Below are 26991 nucleotides of genomic sequence, written 5' to 3'. Positions count from 1 at the left end.
CCTTTTTGATTTACTTGTTCATTTTACTACAGGTTCCCTGAAGAAGGTAACAACACTTAAAATTGATGAAAACCAATTAATTTCTTTGCCAGACTCCATAGGAGGGTAGGTATTTCACCTGAATAAAAGGTTGCATTGCCTTTCTGCACACTTTTCTGTAACAGTGGCTCCTCTTTTGAATGTTTTTACACCTACTTGGTTTATTTTTTTCTATATATTAACATCTTAAAATTGAAAGCAAGTGCTTTCATATCTTTCTTCTAGTTCACAGCATATATGTTTTTTACGTATTATTTAATATCAAAAGACCTATGTTCCTCACTCATTAATGCAGCCACCAATTTATAAAAGAAAAATTGAATGTGAAAGAAAACAAGATGTTTAAAAAGGCAGTCAGTTGTCTGAAAGTGTTTTTTTGGCAGTAACATAGCTGTGGTAAATATTGCAAATGATTGAAGCAGTATCAAGAAGCTCGTAAAAAGTGAATCCGAACACACACATTTATCTTTTTTATATTATAAGGAGAATTTTCACCTGTTAATCAGCAGGATTTTTTAATGTATAATTTGGTGTTCAGCAATTTAATTTAAAACTCACAAATGACAGCAAAAATAATTGGTTCAGAATTAAGTGCTATACAAATGAAGGGTATTTGTTCCAATTTCTGTTCTCCTATTATAATTAATGTAGGTTATGTTTTGTTGTCAGAATTTACAAAATACTACTTCACTGCCAAAGTCTTAGGTTCACTGTCTCTAACTCTTTAAATTCTTTTCTTCTTCAGAACCTGCACTCAACTCCTGTTTGGCTATGATCTGTCCCACTCTGAATGTTTTCAGTGCCTTGCACTAGCACGTTTTCATGTAGTACACAAACATTTGATGTTGCTGACCCCCCTGTTTTTACTGAAAGCTCTCTTATGAGGACAGTGTAAAGGAGATTTTAAAAACCAAAAAGCAACCCACCAACCAACAAACAAAAAAACCCCCAAACCCAAACACAATTTAGGCAATTAGTAAAGGATTTCTCTTGGATTTGAATTCCCTTGGGTTTCAGAGTTTTATTTTGAATTTAATTTGAGATTTGTAATTGATAGTGGTATTAACTTCATTTAAACTTAAAGTATTCAATTAATGTTGGATGAATTAATCTGTATAGAGGAGTAATTCTTTTTTCTTTTTTTTTTTTTATTTTTTTTTCTTCAGGTTACTATCAGTAGAAGAACTGGACTGTAGTTTCAATGAGATTGAAGCATTGCCTTCGTCTGTTGGGCAACTCTCTAACATAAGGACATTTGCTGCAGATCATAACTTTTTAACACAGCTGCCATCAGAGGTATGTATTTAGTTACAAAACTAAAATTTTTATGTATCTTAAACTATATAGTCTGTACAACTTTTGGATAAGTTAATAATTCTTGAGTAGATTTTCTGTGTGTATGTTTCTAAAGGCAGGTGTATACAAATACACAAACTTTCAAATAATGAAATTCTGAAATTTTTGTAAGCAAGAAGTAGAAATTTGTTGCTAGTATATTGAAACTAAAAGAAGGTTTAATATGTAAGACTAAATCTAATTGTACTTTACAAGCAAAAACAGCTGTAATACTAATTGTTTTAAAACAGTAAAAAATTTGTGTATTTAGAGTTGTGAAGATGAATTAATTCTTCGGGTTTTTTTTTTTTTCAGATTGGAAACTGGAAGCATTTAACAGTGTTGTTTCTGCATTCTAATAAGCTTGAATTTCTCCCTGAAGAAATGGGTGATATGCAGAAATTAAAAGTCATCAATCTGAGTGACAATAGGTTTGTGAATACATTAATTCAAATAGAAGCTGTGTAAAATGCAGTAGCATTGCATATATTGTATTATAAGTGCTGTCTATCCCCCAAATGTAAGTAGAGGTATTGTTATGAATATATTATGCTATCTTTCCTTATCTCACCCAGAGCTTAGAAGCTGACTGAGATGCATGTATTTAATGTATTATTGTTGTATTCTGGATCTTGCAATTCCATTGTATTAAGCTGTATTTATTTTAATGACTTAAGCACATGCATTGAAGCACAGCTTCAAAACACTGATGATTGTTAGCATGTATTTTTCTAGGGAATTAGTTTAGTTATTTTCATAAAACTTTGATTCTTACTTAAAAATTAATAGCTTCCTGTATTGCATATGGAGGACACAAACCAGTATCACAGTATGTTGTAAAACACTTGAGTGTGCTGGAGAAGGGGGAAAAAGAGAGTTGTGTTTTATTAGAGCTGGTCATTAAAAACTGACAAAGCATTTCTCTTTTGGGAATTGCCAATTTGTAGAATTTCAATGTATTGGGAGAGATAAGTCTGAGCTCTCCATCCTGTTCTGCCAATCCAGCTTCTCTGTACTCCATCTATAGCCCTATTTATCCATTAATGCCACAGCTTTCACTTACCAGGGCAGCCCCGTTCCCATACATGTTTCTTGGGGAGAAACAGCACTTTTTTTCAGGTGTAGCACTTTTTTCTTAATTGGAGTGCATGTATATTGAAAGATAAAATTGCTGAGGATTCAGATTAAAGTATGAAAATAGCCTTGATTTTAAGTTGGATAGTTGATTTACTCACAATGCCAATGATTGTCTTCAAAACTGTATTCAAGTCACTGAACTGAGTTAAATTCAAGTTACATTGTCTCATTTTTTTAATCTGCTTGCTAAACTGGGCAGAAATGTGGGTTTTTTTAATTCTGGGTATAGCTTTGAATCTAAAATAAAAGCTGTTGCCTTTCAACTGTCAATAGTTTATTCATTTAACTATATCTGTAAATGTCTTTTTTTTTTTAAGCGTTTTACAGGCTAATGCAGCATTGTTTCTTAACAGTATTGATAAGTGTATGATAAGTGTACTTACATAAACTCTTCTTGTGATTTACAGACTGAAGAATTTGCCATTTACCTTTACAAAACTGCAACAACTCACTGCTATGTGGCTATCAGACAATCAGGTTAAGTTTTTAAAAATTAATGATGTTGACTTTATTCCTAATGGAATTGACAAGTACAGAGCCATCTGTTAAATAATGAGACATGGTACCATGTATATACATCAATACTTCCTTGACGTTATTACTGTGCCGGTTCTCCTAAAACAAACAACACTGAGCCTACCTCACTTCGGAGACTTTCATATTTCTGGCAAAGTTCTGTGCCATTAGGAAATGCAATTTAACAGATGTTGGTTTTTTGGTTTTTGTTTTTTCTTAATTCTTTTCAGACTTGTTTACACAGGAAAGGTAGTGCTTGATAAGCTAGTACTTGAATGTGTAGCATGCTGTTTCTTCCACAGACATACCATTAGGGAAACTTAGCATGCCTTTTTTTGTGCTGAGTTTCTTGTCCCACCTTTGAACTCTGTGACTATCCAAGTTTCAAGCTATTGAGAAGTAACTCATGGGCTTGTGGCTTGTATTTTTCCTGTGTATTGAAGCCCTCTGTACTGTGCCAATTTCCTGAACGGCATTAAGGTGTACAGGGCTGCCAGAAATCCACTAGCCTCAGGTGTAGTATAATGAAAGCACTTTTGCCAATACAGTAATTTCAGGAATCCCCTGCCCTTTTTTGTAAGGGGTGGGGGATATTCAATCTGGTGTCAATATAAAAAATTGAGTACAAAATTTCTCATATATATGATTGTCCACAGCTTTAAATGGCTAAATATATCTGTGTATTCCAGATCAGCCTCCTTTGGGACAGTAATAAGTCCTAGCAAGAAACTGGCTTACTCTTAGAATATCCAGTGTTTGCTCTTCTCTTAAAGCTGTTACTGAGTTTCAGTTCTCAAAGCCAGTTATCAATCAAAGACAGACATGTTAATAACTTCTTTTTGTGAAAATTATTCAGAGGAGAAAAGGTTTAATACAAGGCAGAGTAATCTTCAAAGTAATGCGACAGGCATGCTCTGTGATATGTAGATCATATTTACTTTTTACACATATATATTCTCATAACATACCCTTCTTTCATTTGCTTCTTAGTCTAAACCACTTATCCCTCTTCAAAAAGAAGCTGACCCTAACTCACAGAAAACAGTTCTTACTAATTACATGTTCCCCCAGCAACCAAGGACTGAGGATGGTAAGAATTTCTGAAATACCCTGTCAGAATGTTCACTTTAGAAAATAGTAATGGGAAGACAGTCCAGCTAACATGATTTTCGCTAGATAATACTTAGATACAAGTTTGAAGTAAACTTGTAAGTGATGAAGAGTTACATCTGAAGAATGAGAACAGTAACTTAAAAATGTGATCCACATATTAGTAAATTCTAGGTGAAACTGTTCCAGTTGGAAGTGGGGAGCGAGGTGAGGAATGGACTGGTGGGATCACGTTCTTTGATGGTTGCCGCTTCCCAGTTTCATTCCAGCAGAGCTTAATGGTTTGGGTTGAAATTCTCCTTGCCAGGTGTCTGCTTCAGACGGACATTTTAACAAAATGTTAGGCAAAATCTTTCATCCATTACTGAGTACGTATTTTTTGAAAAGTACATGGCATTCTGTATTTTATTTTAAAAGAAGAAAAAAAATCAGTCCAGAAAAAACGCATTTTGCTCACATTTAGTTCAAACTGTTTTATAAAAGGTTAGGCCCAGAACATTAAGACCTTGACAGAAAGTTATTTCTGCACACTTGTGAAATATTTAGTAAAATGAGTAACATTCCATGAGTAACCCCATCAGGAGTTAGGGAAAGAGAGTAAAGTCTCTATATTTCTCCACTTTCCTTCCCCCGCGGGCAAAAGGAAAAAGCTTGTGCTTCTTTAACAGAAATGAGAGGGCAGGTATCAATGGGAATAATTGAAAATTGACAAGTGGCAACATTTTCTGTTACATGGCACAAGTGTCTACTACACTGAGTAATCAAAAATATCTGCAAAAACAGTAAATTGTACACCACTTATAGCACCTTCTAATGCAGATAACGCATGTGCGATACCTCTGATAGAATGTGAGAATTATAAAATCATTTGGAGATTGTCAGTGAAGCTGAAGATAGTTCCTGAAAGCATTCTCTCCATTTGAACTTTATTTTACCTCAGTAGCGAGGTTTCCTTCTGTAGATGAGGAAAGGGCTGCTTGTTTGGCTTAAGTTGACAGAATACCTCCCTCTGAGGCAGTCATTCCAAACAGAAGGTTTAAAGTTTAATAGATAACCTTTTTAAAATCTTAAATTCCTAAAATTCTTTAGAAAGTTCTTTTTTTGTGCCAGGAACTGTTTCAGTGATAGTGAAGTCTATTAGAATATTTTTCAGATGTGTTAAAATTGTAAGTTTGCCCAATAAATGCAGTGTAACAAATATTCCAATGCACTTGGTGAGCCCTATAATTAAGCATTTTTCTATTTCAGATATAGTTAATATGAACAGTCTTGGCATTGCTAGTGAACTATATAGGTTTGCTGGGGTGGTAGTGACAGATTTATTAGACTATTTGGCATGCTAAAGTAGAACCTGGCTAATGTAACACAAGGCATGGAGACATGCTAGAATAAGAGACAGTGGGTAACCAAAAGATTTTTTTTTTTCTCTTGTAAAATTACGCAAATAATACTTTGTAAAGCTCCTGTCATTTATATAACTTCTGCAAAATCATGTGTTTACCTTAAGTTTTAGGTGCTTTTGTTTTTTTCAGGATTAGTAATAATGCAGGTTTTTCTGCGTACGTCATTTTTATTCTTCCTTTTTTTTTTAATTTTCATGAAGTGAAATCAGGTGAATGCTCTTATATATGTTAATGAGACCACCTCACTGAAGTCAGGCTATATAAATCTATATAAGTATCATTTACTTTTTTATATATAAAATACATATTTTCATATTTATACATATATATGAATAAAAATACTTTGCAGCAGAGTTCGGCTGAAAACTTGCAACTGTGAGTGTTCAGACTAGTATACAGCTGTGTGTATTAATTTTTTTTTTTACTTTACAGATAGGGATTTTACTATTATGAAAATACAGCCAAGTTCATAAAGCAGTAGCAGCGCAGTTACTCGTCAATTTATGGTGCTGCTAGTCTCTTATCTTTTAAGAATACATACAAAAAACCACCAATCCCATCCAAGAAAAAGAAAAAGAGGATTTTTATTTTGCATAATGTATCCTATTCTTACGAGAGTCTTTTTTTATTATTATTTAGTTATGTTCATATCTGATAATGAAAGTTTCAATCCATCTTTGTGGGAGGAACAGAGGAAACAGCGTGCTCAGGTGGCATTTGAGTGTGATGAAGACAAAGATGAGAGAGAGGCACCACCTCGGGTTAGTATTGAATTTATTTTTTAATACTTGGGGCTTTGCTCCCTCTTCTCCTCCCCCTACCCCCGAATCCCATCCTTTTCCTTACTCTGGCTGTGGATTTCGCTCTGCTGAAGAAATCAAGTCTTCAGTTATTAGTTTAAGAGTATCTAACAGGATGAAACACTCCCCCCCCCCGATCATTTAAAGTGGAGTACAAGGGGAAAATTCTCAGCTGATGTAAGGCAATGTAGGGCATAATTAGGAGACTACTGGACTGATGGTGCTGTGGGGAAGAATAGTGGGGAAACAATGATTAATCCTGATTTCTCTTTAAGTAAATTACAGTCGTAATAATTCTTCCTGCTTGCAATCAATGGACAAATTAAAAAAAAAAAAAGTGATTTGTAATCTTGCTGGGTTTTGTAAACTTAAGTCTGAGTTAATCCAGTGTATTGGGTTTGCGTGGCAAGGTTTTGGTAGCGGGGGGCTACAGTGGTGGCTTCTATGAGAAGCTGCTAGAAGCTTCCCCCATGTCCAATAGAGCCAGTGCCAGCCAGCTCCAAAGACGGACCTGCTGCTGACCAAAGCTGAGCCAATCAGCGACGGTGGTAGCGCCTTTGTGATAACATATTTAAGAAAGGGGAAAAAAAAAAAACCTGTGCAACACCAGCAGCAGCCAGAAGAGAGGAGTGAGAATATGTCAGAGAAACAACCCTGCAGACATCAAGGTCAGTGAAGAAGGAGGGGGAGGAGGTGCTCCAGGCGCCAGAGCAGAGATTCCCGTGAAGACCATGGTGAGGCAGGCTGTCCCCCTGCAGCCCATGGAGGTCCACAGTGGAGCAGATATCCACCTGCAGCCCATGGAGGACCCCACACCAGAGCAGGTGGATGCGCCCTGAAGGAGGCTGTGACCCCGTGGGAAGCCTGTGCTGGAGCAGCCTCCTGGCAGGACCTGTGAATCCATGGAGAGAGGAGCCCACAATGGAGCAGGTTTTCTGGCAGGACTTGTGACCCTGTGGGGGACCCACACTGGAGCACTCTGTTCCTGAAGGACTGCACCCCATGGAAAGGACCCATGCTGCAGCAGTTCATGAAGAGCTGCAGCCCATGGGAAGGACCTATGTTGGAGAAGTTCGTGGAGGACTGTCTCCCATGGGAGGGACCCCATGCTGAAGCAGGGGAAGAGTGTGAGGAGTCCTCCCCCTGAGGAGGAAGGAGCAGCAGAGACAACGTGTGATGAACTGACTGCAACCCCCATTCCCTGTCCCCCTGTGCCGCTCGGGGGAGGAGGAGGTAGAGAAATTGGGAGTGAAGTTGAGCCCAGGAAGAAGGGAGGGGTGGGGGGAAGGTGTTTTTAGTTTTGTTCTTATTTCTCATTATCCTACTCTGATTTTGATTGGTAATAAATTATTTTTCCCCAAGTCGAGCCTGGTTTGCCTGTGATGGTAATTGGTGAGTGATCTCCCTGTCCTTATCTTGACCCATGAGCCTTTCATTATATTTTCTCTCCCCTGTCCAGCTGAGGATGTGTGATGAGTGATGGAGTGGCTTTGGTGGGCACCTGGCGTCCAGCCAGGGTCAACCCACCACATCCAGGTAGACTCGAACAGCAAAGTGGAGATCCTGGATTGCTCTGCTGAGTGTTTTGTCCTAATTCATTGTCTGTTTTAAAACTGATGTTTTAATTATAGCATTTAATTAAATTCAGAACATTATTGCTTTTTGTTACACAGGAAGGCAACCTGAAGAGATATCCAACTCCGTATCCTGATGAACTGAAGAATATGGTTAAAACAGTCCAGACAATTGTACATAGGCTAAAGGATGAAGAATCTACTGAAGATATTGCCAAGGAGTCAAAACGAGAAGGCCAGACAGTTTCTGTAAAAGATGTGGGGGTAAAGGTTAGATATAATATTCTCTTCTGACTTTGCAAGAACTTCCAAAGATCTAGAGTGTCATTGATTCCTTTTAATTATCTTCTTTCTCAACATTAATGCTTTAGCAGGAAAAAATGTCAAAGAACAGAACTTACCTCTTCACCATCTAAAGAAGTCTGTAATAAATGTCTGTTTTGCAGTAGCAGTTTTCCTCTGACACTAAGAACAAAGAAAGTGACTTGATTCTCAGGCAAATACAATATATGGATGTGTTAAGAAGCTGGCTTCTTCGTTTTCTGGAGGATGGCATCTTTGTCATCCTCTGATCCTCCTTTATCCGCCAGACTTCACAATGAAAATCAGGGTAATCTCTAAGGATCTTGCCGCTGCCCTCGTGACTGAAGGTTTTGCACAATAAGTTGGAAGGCAATTGTAGCAAGTTGGCACAGGAGTCACTAACAGGTTGATGTAGCGTGATAGGACTACTGTTTGGTGCTGACATGTCTCATTGTAGGTATTCTTGGCCTTTTTTTATTTAACTAGAAATTTAATGGTACAAATTGACCCCAATAAGGAGGAGAGTCAAACTGATTGGCAAAGGGTAGGGACTGTACCTCAGTAATCGGCAGAGATTTCTCTCGACCTGGTGCATTTCATACTTGATTGTTTCAAAGCTCAGATTTTCCATTCCATAGTTTCCCAAAATATATAATGTTAACTAATTATCATATGTTACTGAAAACTTTTCAGGATGTTTTTTCTGCTAATGTTCTTAATCCTGTAGACTTCAGAAATTGCTTCAATAAAGAACAAAGCAGATGAGAGAAAGCAATATTCAGCAGGAAGCTCTGTGCAGAACCCTACTGAACCAGAAGCTGAGCACAGCACTGCAAATTCACAGATGACTGCACTTGTTAAAACCTTTGAGAAAACAAAAACAATTGTCAACAATGAAGACATGCTTGAGGTATAGCATTGTGATGAACATCATAACAGTCAAAGAATTGTGCTGGTGTTCTATTGAATTTGTTACTCTGAGATAAAAATTCATGTTGACAATAGAAAATTAACATCCATAAGTGCTGTAAGTACAGATGGTTTGTAATGCAATATTTTCCTCACTTCAAACTATATTAAGTAAAAGTTATGTTGCCAGTCCAGATCCACCCGAGCCACTTCAACCTTAGCAGCCTGATCCACCTGCTCATTCTTTTGATGTTCTTCAGTGGCCCGACTCTTGGGTACGTGAGCATCTACGTGACGGACTTTTACAACCAGGTTCTCCACCCGGGCAGCAATATCTTGCCACAATGCGGCAGCCCAGATGGGTTTGCCTCTGCGCTGCCAGTTGCTCTGCTTCCATTGCTGCAACCACCCCCACAGGGCATTTGCCACCATCCATGAGTCAGTAGAGAGATAGAGCACTGGCCACTTTTCTCGGTCAGCAATGTCTAAAGCCAGCTGGATGGCCTTTACTTCTGCAAATTGGCTCGATTCACCTTCTCCTTCAGCAGTTTCTACAACTTGTCACATGGGACTCCATACAGCAGCCCTCCACCTCCAATGCTTTCCCACAAGACGACAGGACCCATCAGTGAACAGGGCATATTGCTGCTCATTTTCTGGTAGTTCATTATACATTGGGGCCTCCTCAGCACGCGTCACCTCCTCCTCTGGCAATATTCCAAAATCTTTGCCCTCTGGCCAATCCATGATCACTTCCAGGATTCCTGGGCGACTGGGATTTCCTATTCGAGCCCGTTGTGTGATTAGTGTAACCCACTTCCTCCATGTAGCATCAGTTGCATGATGTGTACATGTGTACCCTCCCTTTGAACATCCAGCCCAGCACCGGCAGTCGGGGTGCCAGGAGGAGCTGTGCTTCAGTGCCGATCACTTCCGAAGCAGCTCGAACCCCTTTGTATGCTGCCAATATCTCTTTTTCAGTTGGAGTATAGCGGGCCTCGGATCCTCTGTATCCCCGACTCCAAAACCCTAGGGGTCGACCTCGAGTCTCCCCTGGTGCTTTCTGCCAGAGGCTCCAGGTAGGGCCGTTCTCCCCGGCTGCGGTGTAGAGCACATCTTTTACATCTTGTCCTGCCCGGACTGGCCCCAGGGCTACTGCGTGAACTATCTCCCGTTTAATTTGTTCAAAAGCTTGTCGTTGCTCAGGGCCCCATTTGAAATCGTTCTTCTTCCGGGTCACTTGATATAGAGAAGGTTTACGTTCAGACTGTAATTTGGAATATGCATCCTCAAAAAACCCACGACGCCTAAGAAAGCTTGTGTTTCCTTTTTGCTAGTTGGTGGAGACATGGCTGTTATTTTGTTGATCACATCCATTGGGATCTGACGACGTCCATCTTGCCATTTTATTCCTAAAAACTGGATCTCCTGTGCAGGTCCCTTGACCTTACTTTGTTTTATGGCAAAACCGGCCTTCAGCAGGATTTGGACTATTTCCTTCCCTTTCTCAAAAACTTCTTCTGCTGTGTTGCCCCACACAACAATGTCATCAATGTATTGCAGGTGTTCCGGAGCCTCACCCTGCTCCAGTGCAGTCTGGATCAGTCCATGGCAAATGATGGGGCTGTGTTTCCACCCCTGGGGCAGTCGGTTCCAGGTGTACTGGACGCCCCTCCAAGTGAAAGCAAACTGTGGCCTGCACTCTGCTGCCAAAGGGATTGAGAAAAATGCTTTAGCAATATCAATTGTGGCATACCACTTGGCTGCCTTTGACTCCAGTTCGTATTGAAGTTCTAGCATGTCTGGCACAGCAGCACTCAGCGGTGGCGTGACTTCTTTCAGGCCACGATAGTCTACTGTCTCCACTCCCCATTAGACTTCTGCACTGGCCATATGGGACTGTTAAAGGGTGAGCGAGTCTTGCTGATCACTCCTTGGCTCTCCAGTCGACGAATCAGCTCATGGATGGGAATCAGGGACTCTCAGTTGGTGCGATATTGCTGCTGGTGCACCGTGGTGGTAGCGATTGGCACCTATTGGTCTTCGACCTTCAGCAGCCCCACAACAGAGGGGTCCTCCGAGAGACCAGGCAAGGTGGACAGCTGTTTAATTTCCTCCGTCTCCAAGGCAGCTATACCAAAAGCCCACCTGTACTCTTTTGGGTCCTTGAAATACCCTCTCCTGAGGTAGTCTATGCCAAGGATGCACGGAGCCTCTGGGCCTGTCACTCATTCCCAGGTAGGCTCACTTCAGCCTCCAATATATAGTTAGCTGTTGGGATCCCCCCGTCACCCCAGAAATACAGATGGGTTCTGCCCCTATATAGCTTGATGGCATTAGGGTACACTGTGCACCGGTGTCCACTAGAGCCTTATACTCCTGTGGGTCTGATGTGCCAGGCCATCGAATCCACACAGTCCAGTAAACCCGGTTGTCCCTTTCCTCCCCCTGGCTGGAGGCAGGGCCCCTCTAGTCCTGGTCATAGTATCCCTTACTCACTTGTAAATGCGAATCAGAAGTCCCTTTATGAATATCAGGAGTAAGATCGGCTCTTCTACTCTGTCTGGGGAACTGCTCACTGGAAACTGGAGCAGCAATTTTCCTGGAAGAACCCCCTTTCTGTGATTGTTTTCCCTTGCAATTCACGTACCTGTGCCCCTTGGGCTGAGGTAGGTTTTCCATCCCACTTAGAATCATAGAATCATTGAGGTTGGAAAAGACCTCTAAGATCATCGAGTCCAACCGTCAACCCAACACCACCATGCCCACTAAACCATGTCCCTAAGCGCCTCATCTACACGTCTTTTAAATACCTCCAGGGATGGGGACTCCACCACTTCCCTGGGCAGCCTGTTCCAATGTTTCACCACTCTTTCAGTAAAGAAATTTTTCCTTACATCCAATCTAAACCTCCCCTGCCGCAACTTGAGGCCATTTCCTCTCGTCCTATCGCTTGTTACTTCGGAGAAAAGACCAACACCCACCTCGCTACAACCTCCTTTCAGGTAGTTGTAGAGAGCGATGAGGTCTCCCCTCAGCCTCCTTTTCTCCAGGCTGAACAGTCCCAGTTCCCTCAGCCGCTCCTCATAAGACTTGTTCTCCAGGCCCCTCACCAGCCTCGTTGCCCTTCTCTGGACACGCTCCAGCACCTCAACGTCCTTCTTGTAGTGAGGGGCCCAAAACTGAACACAGTATTCGAGGTGCGGCCTCACCAGGGCCGAGTACAGGGGCACGATCACTTCCCTACTCCTACTGGCCACACTATTTCTGATACAGGCCAGGATGCCATTGGCCTTCTTGGCCGCCTGGGCACACTGCCGGCTCATGTTCAGCCGGCTGTCGACCAACACCCCCAGGTCCTTCTCTGCTGGGCAGCTTTCCAGCCACTCTTCCCCAAGCCTGTAGTGCTGCATGGGGTTGTTGTGGCCGAAGTGCAGGACCCGGCACTTGTCCTTGTTGAACCTCATACAGTTGGCCTGGGCCCATCGATCCAGCCTGTCCAGGTCCCTCTGCAGAGCCTTCCTACCCTCGAGCAGATCAACACTCCCGCCCAACTTGGTGTCGTCTGCAAACTTACTGAGGGTGCACTCAATCCCCTCATCCAGATCATCAATAAAGATATTAAACAAGACCGGCCCCAAAACTGAGCCCTGGGGAACACCGCTCGTGACCGGCCGCCAACTGGATTGAACTCCATTCACCACAACTCTCTGGGCCCGGCCATCCAGCCAGTTTTTGACCCAGCGCAGAGTCCACCTGTCTAAGCCGTGAGCCGCCAGCTTCTCTAGGAGAATGCTGTGGGAGACAGTGTCAAAGGCCTTGCTGAAGTCCAGGTAGACCACATCCACAGCCTTTCCCTCATCCACTAGGCGGGTCACCTGGTCATAGAAGGAGATCAGGTTGGTCAAGCAGGACCTGCCTTTCATGAACCCGTGCTGGACTTCCTCATGTCCTTTCCATGGTCACGCAGGTAAAACCACAGGGTGGCCTCTGGCATGTACCTTCTGTATCCTTTCTCTTGAGCAGAGGAACGCTTACTCCTAAGGGCTGAGATACTGGTTCGTACAGGTGGGGAGTAGGACCTATCCTCTCTGAGTTGCTGGACCTTCAGGGACAGTTTCTCCACAGCCGAGACGAGGGAGGAAGAGAGACTTTCTTCGTATTGCCAGAGTTGGCCAGCCAATTCATCCACCGTTTGTTCCTCTCCATCTTTCCAGGTCATTACTGCCAATGAGTTGGCATATGACGATGGTGCGCTCCTTATAAACTTCTGCCACATGGGTCGTGTGCACTTGACTTCGTCTGGATCTTTGGATAATTGTTCATTGCTCAGGTCATCATAAATCACCTCCAGCACAGCTAATTCTCTCAGGTACTGGATACCCTTCTCCATGGTGGCCCACTTGCTTGGGCGACATATGACATCTTCCTTAAAGGGATACCTTTCCTTCACGCTTGACAAGAGTCGCCTCCAAAGGCTGAGGACTTGTGTCCCTCTTCCAATTGCTTTGTCAATGCCCCCTTCCCTAGAAAGGGATCCCAGCTGCTTGGCTTCCCTACCCTCTAATTCCAGGCTACTGGCCCCATTATCCCAGCATCAGAGCAGCCAGGTGACAATATGCTCGCCTGGACGGCGGCTGAAATCTTTTCGTATATCTCGCAGCTCACTCAGGGATAGAGATCGGGTGGTCACTGCCTCATTTATGAGTTCTTCCTCTTCTTCCTCCCCGAGCAGTTGCCGACTCTCCTCCTCGTGTTCTCCAGGGTAGTCGTACACTTCTTCCTCCAGCCCCCTTTTAGAAGAAGCTTCTTCCTCCCTTATTAAATGAGCCGACTTCCGCTTCCAAGATTTCTTCTTGTGTACAGGGGCGACTGATACCGGCACAAGTTGGTTCTTTGGTTCAACCGCAGGGCCTGTCGCTGGGGTTGGAGTGCCTGCAGGGCCTGTTGTTTTATCGTCAGATCCAGAGACCTTCTCTTCCCTTTGAGGGTACTGAATAGTGTTGAACAGGGCTCGGTAGGCATGGGCCAGGCCCCAGCACATTGCATTTGACTTTTTTCTTTAGTTTAAATATATAATTTCAGAAAATCATATTATTTGTCTAACGATAGTGACAGCAATTCTTTGAAGCTGGCTGTATGCCAGTAAGTAAATGAGGCAGCAGTGCGTAGTCGATCAGGGATACTGAATTCCTTATTTCCATGTAATAACCTGCTGGTAACTCTGTTGCAGTTGAATCCATATATCTAAACTTTGCATGCATATAAGTTTGTGGGGTTTTTAATTTCAACATTGATTACACTTGTTGTATGTTACATCCAAGGGGAAAGGCAGTGTTGTAGAGGCAATGAAGAGGTGGTTTGGTCTGTTTGCAGAGAAACAGGTGGGTTTTTTAAATGAGGACTATCATACATTGTATGCTACATCTCAGTCAGGTTTGTCCTTCCTTCAGTCCAAAGAACTGTCCAGGTTGTTAGTATCACGGGAAAGATGGTGCTCCAGTAGGTTCTATACATTAAATGTTCTGAAACTTGTAAGAAAAAGTGAACATTGACAGACTATTTTTGCAATCTGTGACATAGATTTTTGTAGCATTTGAATGAGGAATCATGCTTACTAGAAAGAAGTTTCTACTTGAGGGAAAGAAGGCTTTTTCCCTTAAAAATATTACTGAAAACAATTGTTTTTTGAAGATGATAGGGATATAGGCCTGGCAGTAGGATACTGAATCAGTCGCGTGGCTGCTCCTGCAGCAGCTTTGTCAGTTAATTTCTTTCATAAGTGCACTGAGCTCCATCTTATAGTTAGGAACTAGTGATTTCTAGCTGAAATGTATTCAGCATTGCTGTTTTCCTCTGCCAGTGTTGTTCTTGAAGATAAATAACTTCTGTTCCTTCTGAAATTTACCCCCAATGTAAACTTAAAGGTATCAACCCAAACTACACTTGCTCTCTTTTTTGCTAGACTAGGCAAGCCAAGCTCATTCAGTCTTTTCTCACAGCATAGCTCTCCATTTCTAAGACTGTCTTGGTAATGCTACTGTGTAGCTGTTTCAGTTTGAGCTCTTTTCTGCAAAACCAATACCCAGCTAGTCAGTCTGGGGTGTTCGCTGGTTCAGTGATAACTTTCTGACTTGAACTCAGCTGGAGGTTCTCTTCAGTGGCGGAACAGAGGCTGCATCTCCTTGCTCCAAGTAGGTTCTTGCAGCTGAAGTTAGTACCAGTTTGACTGTTCATCAGTGACAATGCAAGTCTGCCTATGCTGCTGCTTAAAGATAATTCAGTGGCAAATATTACTAAATTCAGTTGACTTGCACTACAAATGCACTACACAGTTGCTATGTTATGCCTATGTTATGTTGCTTGTTTATCTTTTTCCCCTTTATTGTTCAGTGGGTGACAGTTTAGATAGCATTTACTTAACCTTTTAAGCACTTCTTTAAAATGCACAGCATAATAAAGCTGGTTTTCCTTTAGCAGGAATCAGAAGAACTCTCCTCTGATGAAGAGATGAAAATGGCAGAAATGCGACCACCGCTGATAGAAACCTCCATAAATCAACCAAAAGTGGTAGCTCTTAGCAATAACAAAAAAGGTTAGATACCATTAAAAAAACAATAGAAGTGGTGTGCGATTCTGAATTTCATGACTCAAAATGGCTAGTTTTTCTAATTGAATTATGTAAAAGTAGATTTTTGTGTTTTAAGATAGATGATTAATTCTCTAGTTAATTAATGAAAGCAGAAAAAAATTCTGCATTATCTTATACTTGAGTGTATGGTAGAGAAAGCTGTGTTCACATCCTAATTTTCTTGTTTCTTGTCATTAGTTTAAAAGCAGAGGGGGAAAGGAGATGCTTGTGTTTTGGGGGACCATTAGCTTGAACACACTCTTGATACGTCTAAGAAAAGCATTGCAGAATTTATTTACCTTGGAAATATTCCATGTCGTCCCCGTGTCCTTCCCCCCCCCCCCCCCCCCCCCCCGATTTTGTGGACTACTGCTGCTTTTGGCAGCAATATCACTTGTTTAAATTTCTCAGAGAAGCTGTGCTCTCTTCCTAAGGTTTAAGAATCATAGAATCATAGAATAGTTTGGGTTGGAAGGGACCTTTAAAGGTCATCTAGTCCAACCCCCCTGCCGTGGGCAGGGACATCTTCAACTAGATCAGGTTGCTCAGAGCCCCGTCCAACCTGACCTTGAACGTTTCCAGGGATGGGGCATCCACCACCTCTCTGGGCAACCTGTTCCAGTGTTTCACCACCCTCAGCGTAAAAAATTTCTTCCTTATATCTAGTCTAAAGCTACCCTCATTCAGTTTAAAGCCATTCCCCCTTGTCCTGTCGCAACAGGCCCTGCTAAAAAGTTTGCCGCCATCTTCTTTATAAGCCCCCTTTAAGTACTGATAGGCTGCAATAAGGTCTCCCCAAAGCCTTCTCTTCTCTAGGCTGAACAACCCCAACTCTCTCAGCCTTTCTTCATAGGAGAGGTGTTCCATCCCCCTGATCATTTTCGTGGCCTTCTTCTGGACCCGCTCCAACAGGTCCGTGTCTTTCTTATGCTGAGGGCTCCAGGGCTGGACGCAGTACTCCAGGTGGGGTCTCACCAGAGCAGAGTAGAGGGACAGAATCCCCTCCCTCGACCTGCTGGCCACGTTTCTTTTGATGCAGCCCAGGATACGGTTGGCCTTCTGGGCTGCGAGCGCACATTGCTGGCTCATGTCCAGCTTTTCATCCACCAGTACCCCCAAGTCCTTCTCGGCAGGGCTGCTCTCAATCCCTTCATCCCCCAGCCTGTATTGATACCGGGGGTTGCCCTGACCCAGGTGCAGGACCTTGCACTTGGCCTTGTTGAAGCTCATGAGGTTCACACGGGCCCACTTCTTGAGCTTGTCCAGGTCCCTCTGGATGGCATGCCGTCCCTCTGGTGTGTCGACCGCACCACTCAGCTTGGTGTCATCTGCAAACTTGCTGAGGGTGCACTCGATCCCATTGTCTATGTCATTGATGAAGATATTAAACAGTACCAGTCCTAATACGGACCCCTGCGGGACGCCACTTGTCACCAACCTCCATCTGGACATTGAGCCGTTGACCACCACCCTCTGGATGCGACCATCCAACCAACTCCTCACCCACCGGACAGTCCACCCATCAAATCCATACCTCTCCAGTTTAGAGAGAAGGATGTTGTGGGGGACCGTGTCAAAGGCCTTACAGAGGTCCAGATAGATGACATCTGTAGCCCTTCCCGTGTCCACGGATGTAGTCACTCCATCATAGAAGGCCACTAGGTTGGTCAGGCAGGACTTGCCCTTGGTGAAGCCATGCTGGCTGTCTCGAATCACCTCCCTGTCCTCCACGTGCCTTAGCATAGCTTCCAGGAGGATCTGTTCCATGATCTTCCCAGGCACAGAGGTGAGACTGACTGGCCTGTAGTTCCCCGGGTCTTCCTTTTTTCCCTTTTTAAAAATGGGGGTTATGTTTCCCCTTTTCCAGTCAGTGGGAACTTCTCCGGACTGCCATGACTTTTCAAATACGATGGATAGTGGCTTAGCAACTTCATCCGCCAGTCCCTTCAGGACCCGCAGATGGATCTCATCAGGTCCCATGGACTTGTGCACCTTCAGGTGCCTTAGATGGTCTCGAACCTGGTGTTCTCCCACAGTGGGCGGCTCTTCATTCTCCCAGTCCCCTCCTTTGCCTTCTGCGGCTTGGGCGGTGAGTCTTGAGCTCTTGCCAGTGAAGACCAAGGCAAAAAAGTCATTGAGTACCTCCGCCTTCTCCGTGTCCCGGGTAACCAGGTCTCCCGTTTCGTTCCGGAGAGGGCCCACATTTTCCCTCGTCTTCCTTTTATCCCCGACGTACCTATAGAATCTTTTCTTGTTGCCCTTGACGTCCCTGGCCAGATTTAATTCTATCAGGGCTTTAGCTTTCCTAACCTGATCCCTGGCTGCTCGGACAATTTCTCTGTATTCCTCCCAGGCTACCTGTCCTTGCTTCCACCCTCTGTAGGCTTCCTTTTTGTGTTTGAGTTTGTCCAGGAGCTCCTTGTTCATCCACGCAGGCCTCCTGGCATTTTTGCCTGACTCCCTCTTTGTTGGGATGCATCGCTCCTGAGCTTGAAGGAGGTGATCCTTGACTATTACCCAGCCCCTCTTCCCTCCAGGGCTTTGTCCCATGGCACTCTGCCAAGCAGATCCCTGAAGAGGCCAAAGTCTGCTCTCCTGAAGTCCAGGGTAGTGAGCTTGCTGTGCGCCTTCCTCGGTGCCCTAAGGATCTTGAACTCCACCATTTTGTGGTTACTGCAGCTTCTCAGAAGAGAATAAACTTCTCCTGTGGCAACTCCTTCTCCAGAGTCACTTTACTCTTATTTTTTTTTTTCTTTCCTCTCACAGGAAACTTCAGAGCATTGTTTTTGTTAACTAAGTTTTATATTCTCTGAAAGATAATTTCAGTCTGGGTAACCATTTCCTTAACAGTAAGGAATGACCTTGGGTTCAGAGAAAACAAAATTTAACAGTTGAAGAGCAAATTGTATTTTGCTTCATATGATGTCCTAGTCCAGTACTTTCCAGGACAAAAGGCTTTTCTGGCCATTACATATAAAAGGGTAAGATTTAGTGAGGATGAAGGAAAACCACATGGAGGTAGCAAGAAGTCTGCTGAGAATCACGTGCAGGTAAAAAGACTGATGTTTATCAATGACATATTTGGGTTTTTATGCCTGGCTAAAGTACTAAGTCAAAACTTCTTTCTTGTCTCTGGAGATAGAAATTAGTTTCACAAAATTTATGCTTTTGGTACCTGTAACTGTGTCTTGAAGTAAAAATGTAAATGTATTTGTTTGTACACTTACGTTTGCCCATGTCAAAATTATGGCTGGCTTGAAGTCCTGCAGATAAATGATTTTTATATGGATATAGGATGTAAGTATGCATGCATTATGCAAGAATCAATGTGCACAGGTGTAAATGACTGAAAATGTTGTCTGAAGTGATTTGCAAAGCATGGGAATGCGTTGCTTCCAACTCTACAGAAGAACATTTTTCTTTCCTGTTTTTTACATTTATAAAACTATATAGAGCTCATCCAGTGATCTAGGTCTTTCCAGACTGTTTGGTCTAATAAATAGCTATTTAACAATGATAGAATGTTCAAAAGCAGGAACTGTGTACACTTTCAAAATCTTCCATGTGAAGCGGTGTACTTCATATTCATAAGGGCCAATAGACTCATGTAATTCAGAACTTTGGAATCATTGCAAAAACAGAAACGTGATTTGATAGATATTTTTGGGAAATATTACATAATGTAGTGTACTAGCTTATGCCAAGGAAACTTGGAATAAAGCAACAAGTTAAATTTCATTAACAGGTGAGGGCTGTTTACATTGAGACAAATATTTAAAAAATAGGAACTATTGGCAACAGTCTTTTGTAAGTTTATACAAAGTTTGCAAAGGTGTTAGCTTATATGTTAGTTTCCAGTAATAAGTATTACTGAAGAACAAGATACATTTTCTAAACACTGTAACATACGTTACAGATATCTGTTTAATAGCCATTTAACTAAATTAGCAAATTTTTATTTCAGATGATTCAAAAGATGCTGATTCCTTATCAGATGAAGCTACCCACAATAGCAATCAAAATAACAGCAACTGTTCCTCTCCTTCTCGAATGTCAGATTCTGTTTCCTTCAATACTGATAGTAGCCAAGATATTTCTCTCTGTTCTCCAGACAAAGAAACACATGCTGCTGTTTTATCCAAGATCAGGTTTGTAAAATTCTGTATACTGCTGAGCAAATATAATAGAAAAATGTTACTTAATCTTTCATATTACATGTCCATTCCTTTAATTCATTAATGATTCCTTTATCATTCATGAAATAATTTAAATTTTAATGTTTTAAAATAATGTTTAATAATGGAATAGTTCTCTTAAAAAAACAAACAAAAAAACCCCACCAAACCCACAAAAACCCCAGGAGGACAATAAAATTCAGAGGCCAATTTTAATATATATGACATGGTTCCCATCTGTTTTATTAATATGGTATAATAATTTCATCCTTAATAATTTGTTTTCCCTGCAAAATACTTTCAATACACCATTTTAAAAGCTCTGTGTTTTTATTTGCATAATGCTGAAGATCAGTTTGATTACTAACTTAATTATAAAAAGCATTTAGAAACTTATAAAGAATGGACTTACAGGTTGTTTCTCTTTTTGTGGTTCTAGTCAAAAGGTGCCTTTTTTTTTTTTTTTTTAATTTGCCAATAGAAACAAGACATTTGTCCAAAATTGTCGTGGAACTTGCAAGTATTTGATAAAAAAAATTGAGTTATTTGTCACTTTGTACTTTTTGACACTTTTAATCTGTCTTTAATAATTGCTGTTGAATTTAATTAAACTTCTGAAATCAGAACATGATCACGTAATTGATGACACAAACAAGAGTTGCCAAAATGAGCCCTCTGTATAATATATTTTTGTAATGGTAAGATAGCAAATCATAAATTTGGTTGTATATTGATCTTTGTCCTGTATTGTGTGTACAGTATGGCTGTGTTGCATGTTAATGATTAATTTTTCTAAATCAGTTCTTAAACGAATATGTTGGTTCCTTTTGGAATTTCTTTTAAGAGCCATCTTTTTTTCCAGGCGAGAAGATGAAAATTTGAATAATCTTTTGCAAAATGGAGGTGAATTAAGCATTACAGTAGAAGAAAAAATAAATGTGCAAGAGAAGGTTACAAATTTGTCTGAATACGAATTAAGCATTGAAGAAAGATTAGGCCTGATAAGAAAAGGTGTTGATCTAAGCACTCTTGCGGAGGAGTCTCACAAATCAGACCAAATAAACATGAATATCAATAAACTGGTTAGTGAAGAGGCAGTGCCAGTTCCTGTAGAAAGATTACAAACACAGGAAATAGTTTCAGTAAAGGGCTTTTTGAATAACAATATGAAAGAAGAAAGCGAGTACTTGGAAAATGGAAATAAATATTCTGTAAATAAAGTAAATGGACATCCTGAGGAAGCAGTACAGTCTCCCAGTAAAGATGAACTAATGAGAAGCACTACAGTTGATGGTGATTCTTCTGCTGAGCTGTCTGTTTCAAGGAGCACTGAAGATTTGTCCCCACAGAGAAGCGGTCCTGTGATGAAATCTCACAGCATCACTAGTATGGACACTGGTCTGAAAATCTATGATATTGTCAACAAGAATGGATCTCAACAGCCAAACTCAGTGGTAAAATCAGCATCTGGTAGTGCAGATGGAAAAAACATAGTCCGAAGTAAATCCGCTACTCTTCTGTATGATCAGCCTTTGCAGGTTTTTCCTGGGCCGTCATTGTCATCTGATTTAGTATCTTCTACAAAAACTGTGTTCAAGTTTGACTCAAATCACAATCCTGAAGGTGCTAATGCAGTGAGAGGATCAGTGACAAGTGGTGCACAGATGTTCTGCACTCCCCAGTATAATATTCAGTACAGCAGCAGCGCAACAACAAAAGATACCTTGTGGCCCCAGAAACAAAACACCCAAGTAGAACAAGGCAGCTTACCTCCTTCACGACTACTTAGGTCTGACAGCACAGAAATCCCCTGCTATGTAAAGCATTCTGCCAGTATGAATTTATCCAATCATAACAATGTCCGAGCCGGTGTTGTGTATAACACTCATCAACAGATGGCTGGGAGATACATAGATGTGTGGGCTATTCCACCAAATGATAGACTGCTCCCAGGAGCAACCAGACACACTCTTCAAAAGCAGAGCAGTGTATCCTCTGCAGCTTCTATAAATGTTGGGGACACTGGACCTTCAAGGCGGGCCCGGGTTCCTGAAGGGGACTATTTAACATACAGAGACTTGCATTCAGTGGGAAGAGCTCCACCAGTAATGTCTGGGCAACAGAGACCTCTTTCTGCCAGGACATATAGCATTGATGGTCCAAATGTATCCCGACCACAGAGTGCTCAGCCATCGGTGAATGAAATACCAGAAAGAACTATGTCAGTTAGTGACTTTAATTACTCATGGACTAGCCCTTCAAAGAGATCAAACCCAAGGGTTAACTCTGACCACTCTTTATTAGACCCTCCAGGAAAATGTAAAGTCCCTCATGACTGGAGGGAACAGGTGCTGCGACATATTGAGGCTAAAAAGCTAGAAAAGGTAAAAATAATAATTTTTAAACTTTTCTACCTTTCTGTTATCTGGATATGGAATAAGTTAAATATTCTGTGTTTTGAACTGCTTTTAATTACTAGTGAATTCAGTTGCTGAAGAATTCAAAAGCCATAATTAATATATATTTGCCTCCAAGCCAGTTGTCTTTTGAAGTTGACAGATTGACAATTTGACAGATTGTTGAATGAATATTTATTGCTGTGAGATGAGAACACTTAAAAATCTTGTTCATTTCAGGAAATCACAGGAGGTTTTGATATAACTAGAGATGATGAAAAGGATTCTTTATGTACTGTAAATGCTGTCAAGAATTTGAGCTGATATGTAGAGCTGAACAATTATATATCTTCAAAGAATTTGAGACTGGAAGAGTGTAATCTATGCTGTCCAGCTAAACCATTTTAAAATATCATCACTAAATATTGGGCAGAATGTCATTACCTGATCCTTTTTCCTTGGAGGGGAAGTAAAGCAGCCAAAATACGTTTTGATTATGCCAGCTAGATGGATTTTCTTTTTCTTTTGAAAGAACATAGTTTGGTTTGTGATTATTATGCGAAATACTTCGATATCCTTGATAGCTAAAGAAATTTAATTGGAGATGGTTGAAAAAATTACTTTTAACTATGATTTTTCTTTGGAAATCCAAATATTTGGAGGGATAGGTTTGGTTTTGTTTGTTTGAAGTTGCATAATTTCTGTTGATAGAAAGGGATGGGGTTTGTTTGTTTTTAAAGAGGCCCCTGCAACAGCCACACCTGTTCTTCTGATCCATTTTGAGTCAGGTACAACAAAATATTTTAAGACTTTCACAGTACTGTGCTGTAGCGTGGGGACACTTGGTCCCACGAGGTGATCACAAACCTCACCATGTTCCAACCCTAATAGTGCATTCTTTGATCTTCTGTTCTTCTGGATGCACATATCAAATCTTACATGAAACAATAGAGAAGTAAAAATCCCAGCAATACTTGAATGGAGAGGGAAACAAAACTTCAGTGTACTGCTAATGCAATTTTTTTATAGCTCCTTCCTATATCATCTACATTTGACATGTTAGGAACGATGTTTAATACACCAGTGAGATCTGTTCAGGTACTGTAGCAGTGTAGTCACCTTGACTGAAGTGAAATTGATTGCCTGATTTGATTCCTTTTATATCAGTCCATACTCTCTATCATGTTTTACATGTAAACTTTAATTTTTGTTTCCTACTAGAATGATATGGAATAGCTGTTATTGAGTTCTTAGCTGTGCATCTAATTTAACAGATCTTTAGAAGTCTGTTTTGTATGTATTTCTTTTGTTCTGGCCTTGAAGAGTTTTAAAGTAGCTTTTACTTAGCAGTCTGAGACTTAATTATGGGTTTAAAAGTGAATGTGTATATAATTGTCTACTTTATATTCTCTGGGATATGACTGACTTTTTTAAAAAAAATCTGTACTGTGAAAAATGTAGGTATGATCCTATATGGCAGCTGGCAAATATGATAATGTGGAAAATCTAGGGATTCACTGGATATTTCTTTGTTCTTTTAAAATAATGGTTTCAGATATTTCTGATTGTAATTAAAAATTAGCTGGGGGGGGGGGGCTTAATCTATAAACCAGACTTCTGAAATGTTTTGAAGTCTGAAAAAAATTTCAGTAATTACAGAACTTATTTAAGGAACAAGCATTTATTGGAAATTGCTTTGACAAAGCTTTCATGGATTTAAAATGGCGTTTCTTTTTTTTTTTTTTTAAAGCATAAGGTACAACACTGACAAAAACAGGTATACAAAATTAAGCCTTATGATGAATATTTAATTCATATCTTCTTGCCTGTGGTTATACACAACAGTGTATGTTAATAGTATTGCCTTTGTTGTGACTCTTCAGAGTCTGTTATTGAATTTAATCATGTTTATTATTTCTATGCTGTGCTTCTTAGGAAAGAGTGTGTAGTGGGTTTTTTGGGGTTGGTTTTGTTGGGGTTTTTTTTTTTATGAAACTACTGAAGTACTTGTTTGTTTTTGTTTTTATAAAATTTAGTAACTGAAGGGGGGTGGGCTGGGTGAACTCACTTAAATAAACAGTGTCTGCTTATTGGCCAAAATTGGAGAAGCTAGTTCTTGGGTTTTTTATTAGCCCTTTTTACCTGATACAGGTGGAAAAAAACCTTTCAAGAGTTTAATTTGCATGAGGAGAGATACAGGATAGTTTTAAGTCCAGCAAATATTATTAACAATGGATTCCAGCCAAGTAACCAGCATTTGTAACCTTTGACAAGATGTAAGGGGGCATACTCCAATCAACTAAAATTATCCATCTGGTTGAAGGAAGGTGAAAACAGTTCATGAGACTATTTGTAAATAGAAATTTTGCATATATTCAGGAGAAACTACTTGCTTACCTGATACAAAGCATATTTTATTGTGGGATAGAGAAAAGGGCTTCTTTAAATGTTAAGCTGCTCTCTAGTGGTTATATATGTAAGCTGTTGGAAAGTATGCAATCAATTCTGCCCCACCCCCCAACCTTATCAATTTAGTGTACAGGTGAGTTTTTAAGAACAGTAATATTTTTCAACATATTTTCTTTTGGAGTGTGACTTGCCAATTTTACTACCTGATACGTCACAGTAGTGTTCTCTAGTAGTCTTGTTGAAAGTTTTCATTTAGGAATTTAAACTAATACTGCCTGTGTAAAACACTAGTCACATGCATTTTATTGCGTGGTAGAGGAATTTCTCATCCATAAACTGCAATAATAAATATCTGCAACGGTTATCTGCAAATATCTATTATATTTCTATGTGCTGAGTAGGCAGAAACAGTTGCTGGGCCTGATTCTATCCTTTCCTTACATATGTATATTTTCTTTTTTTGTTGTTGTGGATCTCTTGGGAGTTCATCAGGTGTGTGTTTGCTTTCAATTCTAATTTCATCTGGAATTAAGTGCTCTATTTTTTTATCTACTTTATCTACTATATATCTAGAATGGCAGAGCTTTCAGAGAAGAGGTCATAAAGTTAGATTCCTACTTTCCATTTCAGAAATTAAAATAGGTGGTTTTATTCAAAGTTGACAGTGTATGGTGCCTTATTTAAAAAAAAAAGTCCAAGTGTTTCAGTATTGATATAGAATTGCAGTTTTAATCAAAGTTTAAATTTTTTTCCTGAGTTATTTTTTTCTCTACATACCTAATTTAGAAAAATATTTTAATTGGTATGGTCTCAGATTCTTTCCAAGTTAAGCTTGTTTAAATATGTCAAGGGAAGTAACTTCAGTTACTTCAGGGTCTGTGCACACATAAAATTAAGTGCTTAAGTGTTTGTAAGATCATAGGCTGAAGAATACTTTGACACTGATAAATTACAGGAATGCTATCCATTCAGTAGCTGTCAGTTTTAAATTTTTATTTCAGTTTTATTTTGTTTCTCCATTTTTAATGGACTACTGAACCATCAATGTGTTATAATGATATTTTGTGGAGTTCAGAAATCAATACATCACACTTCAAAAGGAATAAAATTCTTGTGCATTTTGAATGTAAACAACAAAAGTTCTGACCCAACAAACATTTTATGACAGTAGAATTTAAATTATATGTAATTCTCCATATGTAACTCTTCAGTAGGAATGCTGTCACTTATTGAAGATACTTTTTTTTTTTTTTTTTTTGCAGGATCAGAAACCTAATAATTGTTTTCCCCTCCCTCGTGACTGAAGGAGAATAGTTTCATAATGTTTAAGTTCCTCTTCTTTGGGATAAACTGGTATCTTACTAGAATTCTAGTAAGATTTCAAACAAAGCTTTTTTAGCTTGCGTGCTTTTATTCAGAAAGACTTTAAGCATCAATTTTAAGCATTTCAAGTGTTCCAGAATACTTTGAGCAAACTTTTTCTAGTCAAATTTAACTAAAGAATTTTAGATAGTCAAGGTGGGAATGAAAAGCGAAGGGATTTCTAGACATTTAGTATAGCCTCAAAGGATTACTTATGTCCACCTTTAGCTGGCAATTGATTCTAAGTACTGTAAGATAAATACATTTTTAAAAAGGTTAATACTTAAGCTTAGAAGTTAAGTTACCAGTTAAGGCTATTCTAAGATAAGTAGAATGTAGAGTCTTGTTCTCTGCAGATATTTGAATTTTATTAGTTCCTTTCTATATCAAAATTTAATGGATTGCCATGAGAGACTCCAGCCAGTCTTAAAATTACAACAGTATTATCCAGTAGAAATTCTTCTAGGTAAATTCCATTATTGTCTTGCACCTAAGTAAATGCGTTAAGGCACTTCAATTCCCGAAAGACACCCTTTTGAAATCTGAAATTGTTAATTCTCTTGTAAGCTGCAAAATAGAGAATATGTTCTGATTCTTAGCATTCAAAAAGAATGTAAATAAACCCCAAAACTATGCTACTAGCTGCCTGCATCTAAACTGATTCCTTTAGAGGCTGATTTTGACTACAAATCCTGATTTATATACCAAATACTTTTTTACTTTATACATAGCCATTTTTTCTTGATATATTGTAGCTTTTAATGTGTTCTTCACAGTTGAATAACTGATTTCTAGTAAACTTAGCTTTCACAAAAATATAATGGAACATGGCATGTATATTGGTTAGTGTATATTAGAGTAGCTGAAATGAGATTTCTCAAGCCTCAAATAT

The 26991-nt window shown here is 40.2% G+C and overlaps 1 protein-coding gene across 9 annotated transcripts in view; it reads left to right on the top strand.

Annotated features, from left to right (window-relative positions):
* LOC143172280 (erbin-like) overlaps positions 1-26991 on the top strand; it is a 180873-nt gene that overhangs the window by 124775 nt on the left and 29107 nt on the right. For 7 of the 9 annotated variants that reach the window (XM_076361512.1, XM_076361511.1, XM_076361516.1 and 4 more), the window contains 11 exons: positions 33-105; positions 1206-1335; positions 1690-1805; positions 2919-2988; positions 4018-4117; positions 6180-6301; positions 8014-8184; positions 8945-9127; positions 15604-15721; positions 19722-19905; positions 20795-22316. In XM_076361512.1, coding sequence (XP_076217627.1) covers positions 33-105; positions 1206-1335; positions 1690-1805; positions 2919-2988; positions 4018-4117; positions 6180-6301; positions 8014-8184; positions 8945-9127; positions 15604-15721; positions 19722-19905; positions 20795-22316 — 2789 coding nt within the window. The remainder of the gene's footprint in view (positions 1-32; positions 106-1205; positions 1336-1689; positions 1806-2918; positions 2989-4017; positions 4118-6179; positions 6302-8013; positions 8185-8944; positions 9128-15603; positions 15722-19721; positions 19906-20794; positions 22317-26991) is intronic. The other 2 variants (XM_076361515.1, XM_076361513.1) reach the window with 2 other exon arrangements.

This window comes from Aptenodytes patagonicus, chromosome W (genome assembly GCF_965638725.1).
Source record: "Aptenodytes patagonicus chromosome W, bAptPat1.pri.cur, whole genome shotgun sequence".
Classification (NCBI taxonomy): domain Eukaryota; kingdom Metazoa; phylum Chordata; class Aves; order Sphenisciformes; family Spheniscidae; genus Aptenodytes; species Aptenodytes patagonicus.
Note: the sequence above shows the minus strand (reverse complement) of the source record. Positions and strands in the feature narration are given on the sequence as shown.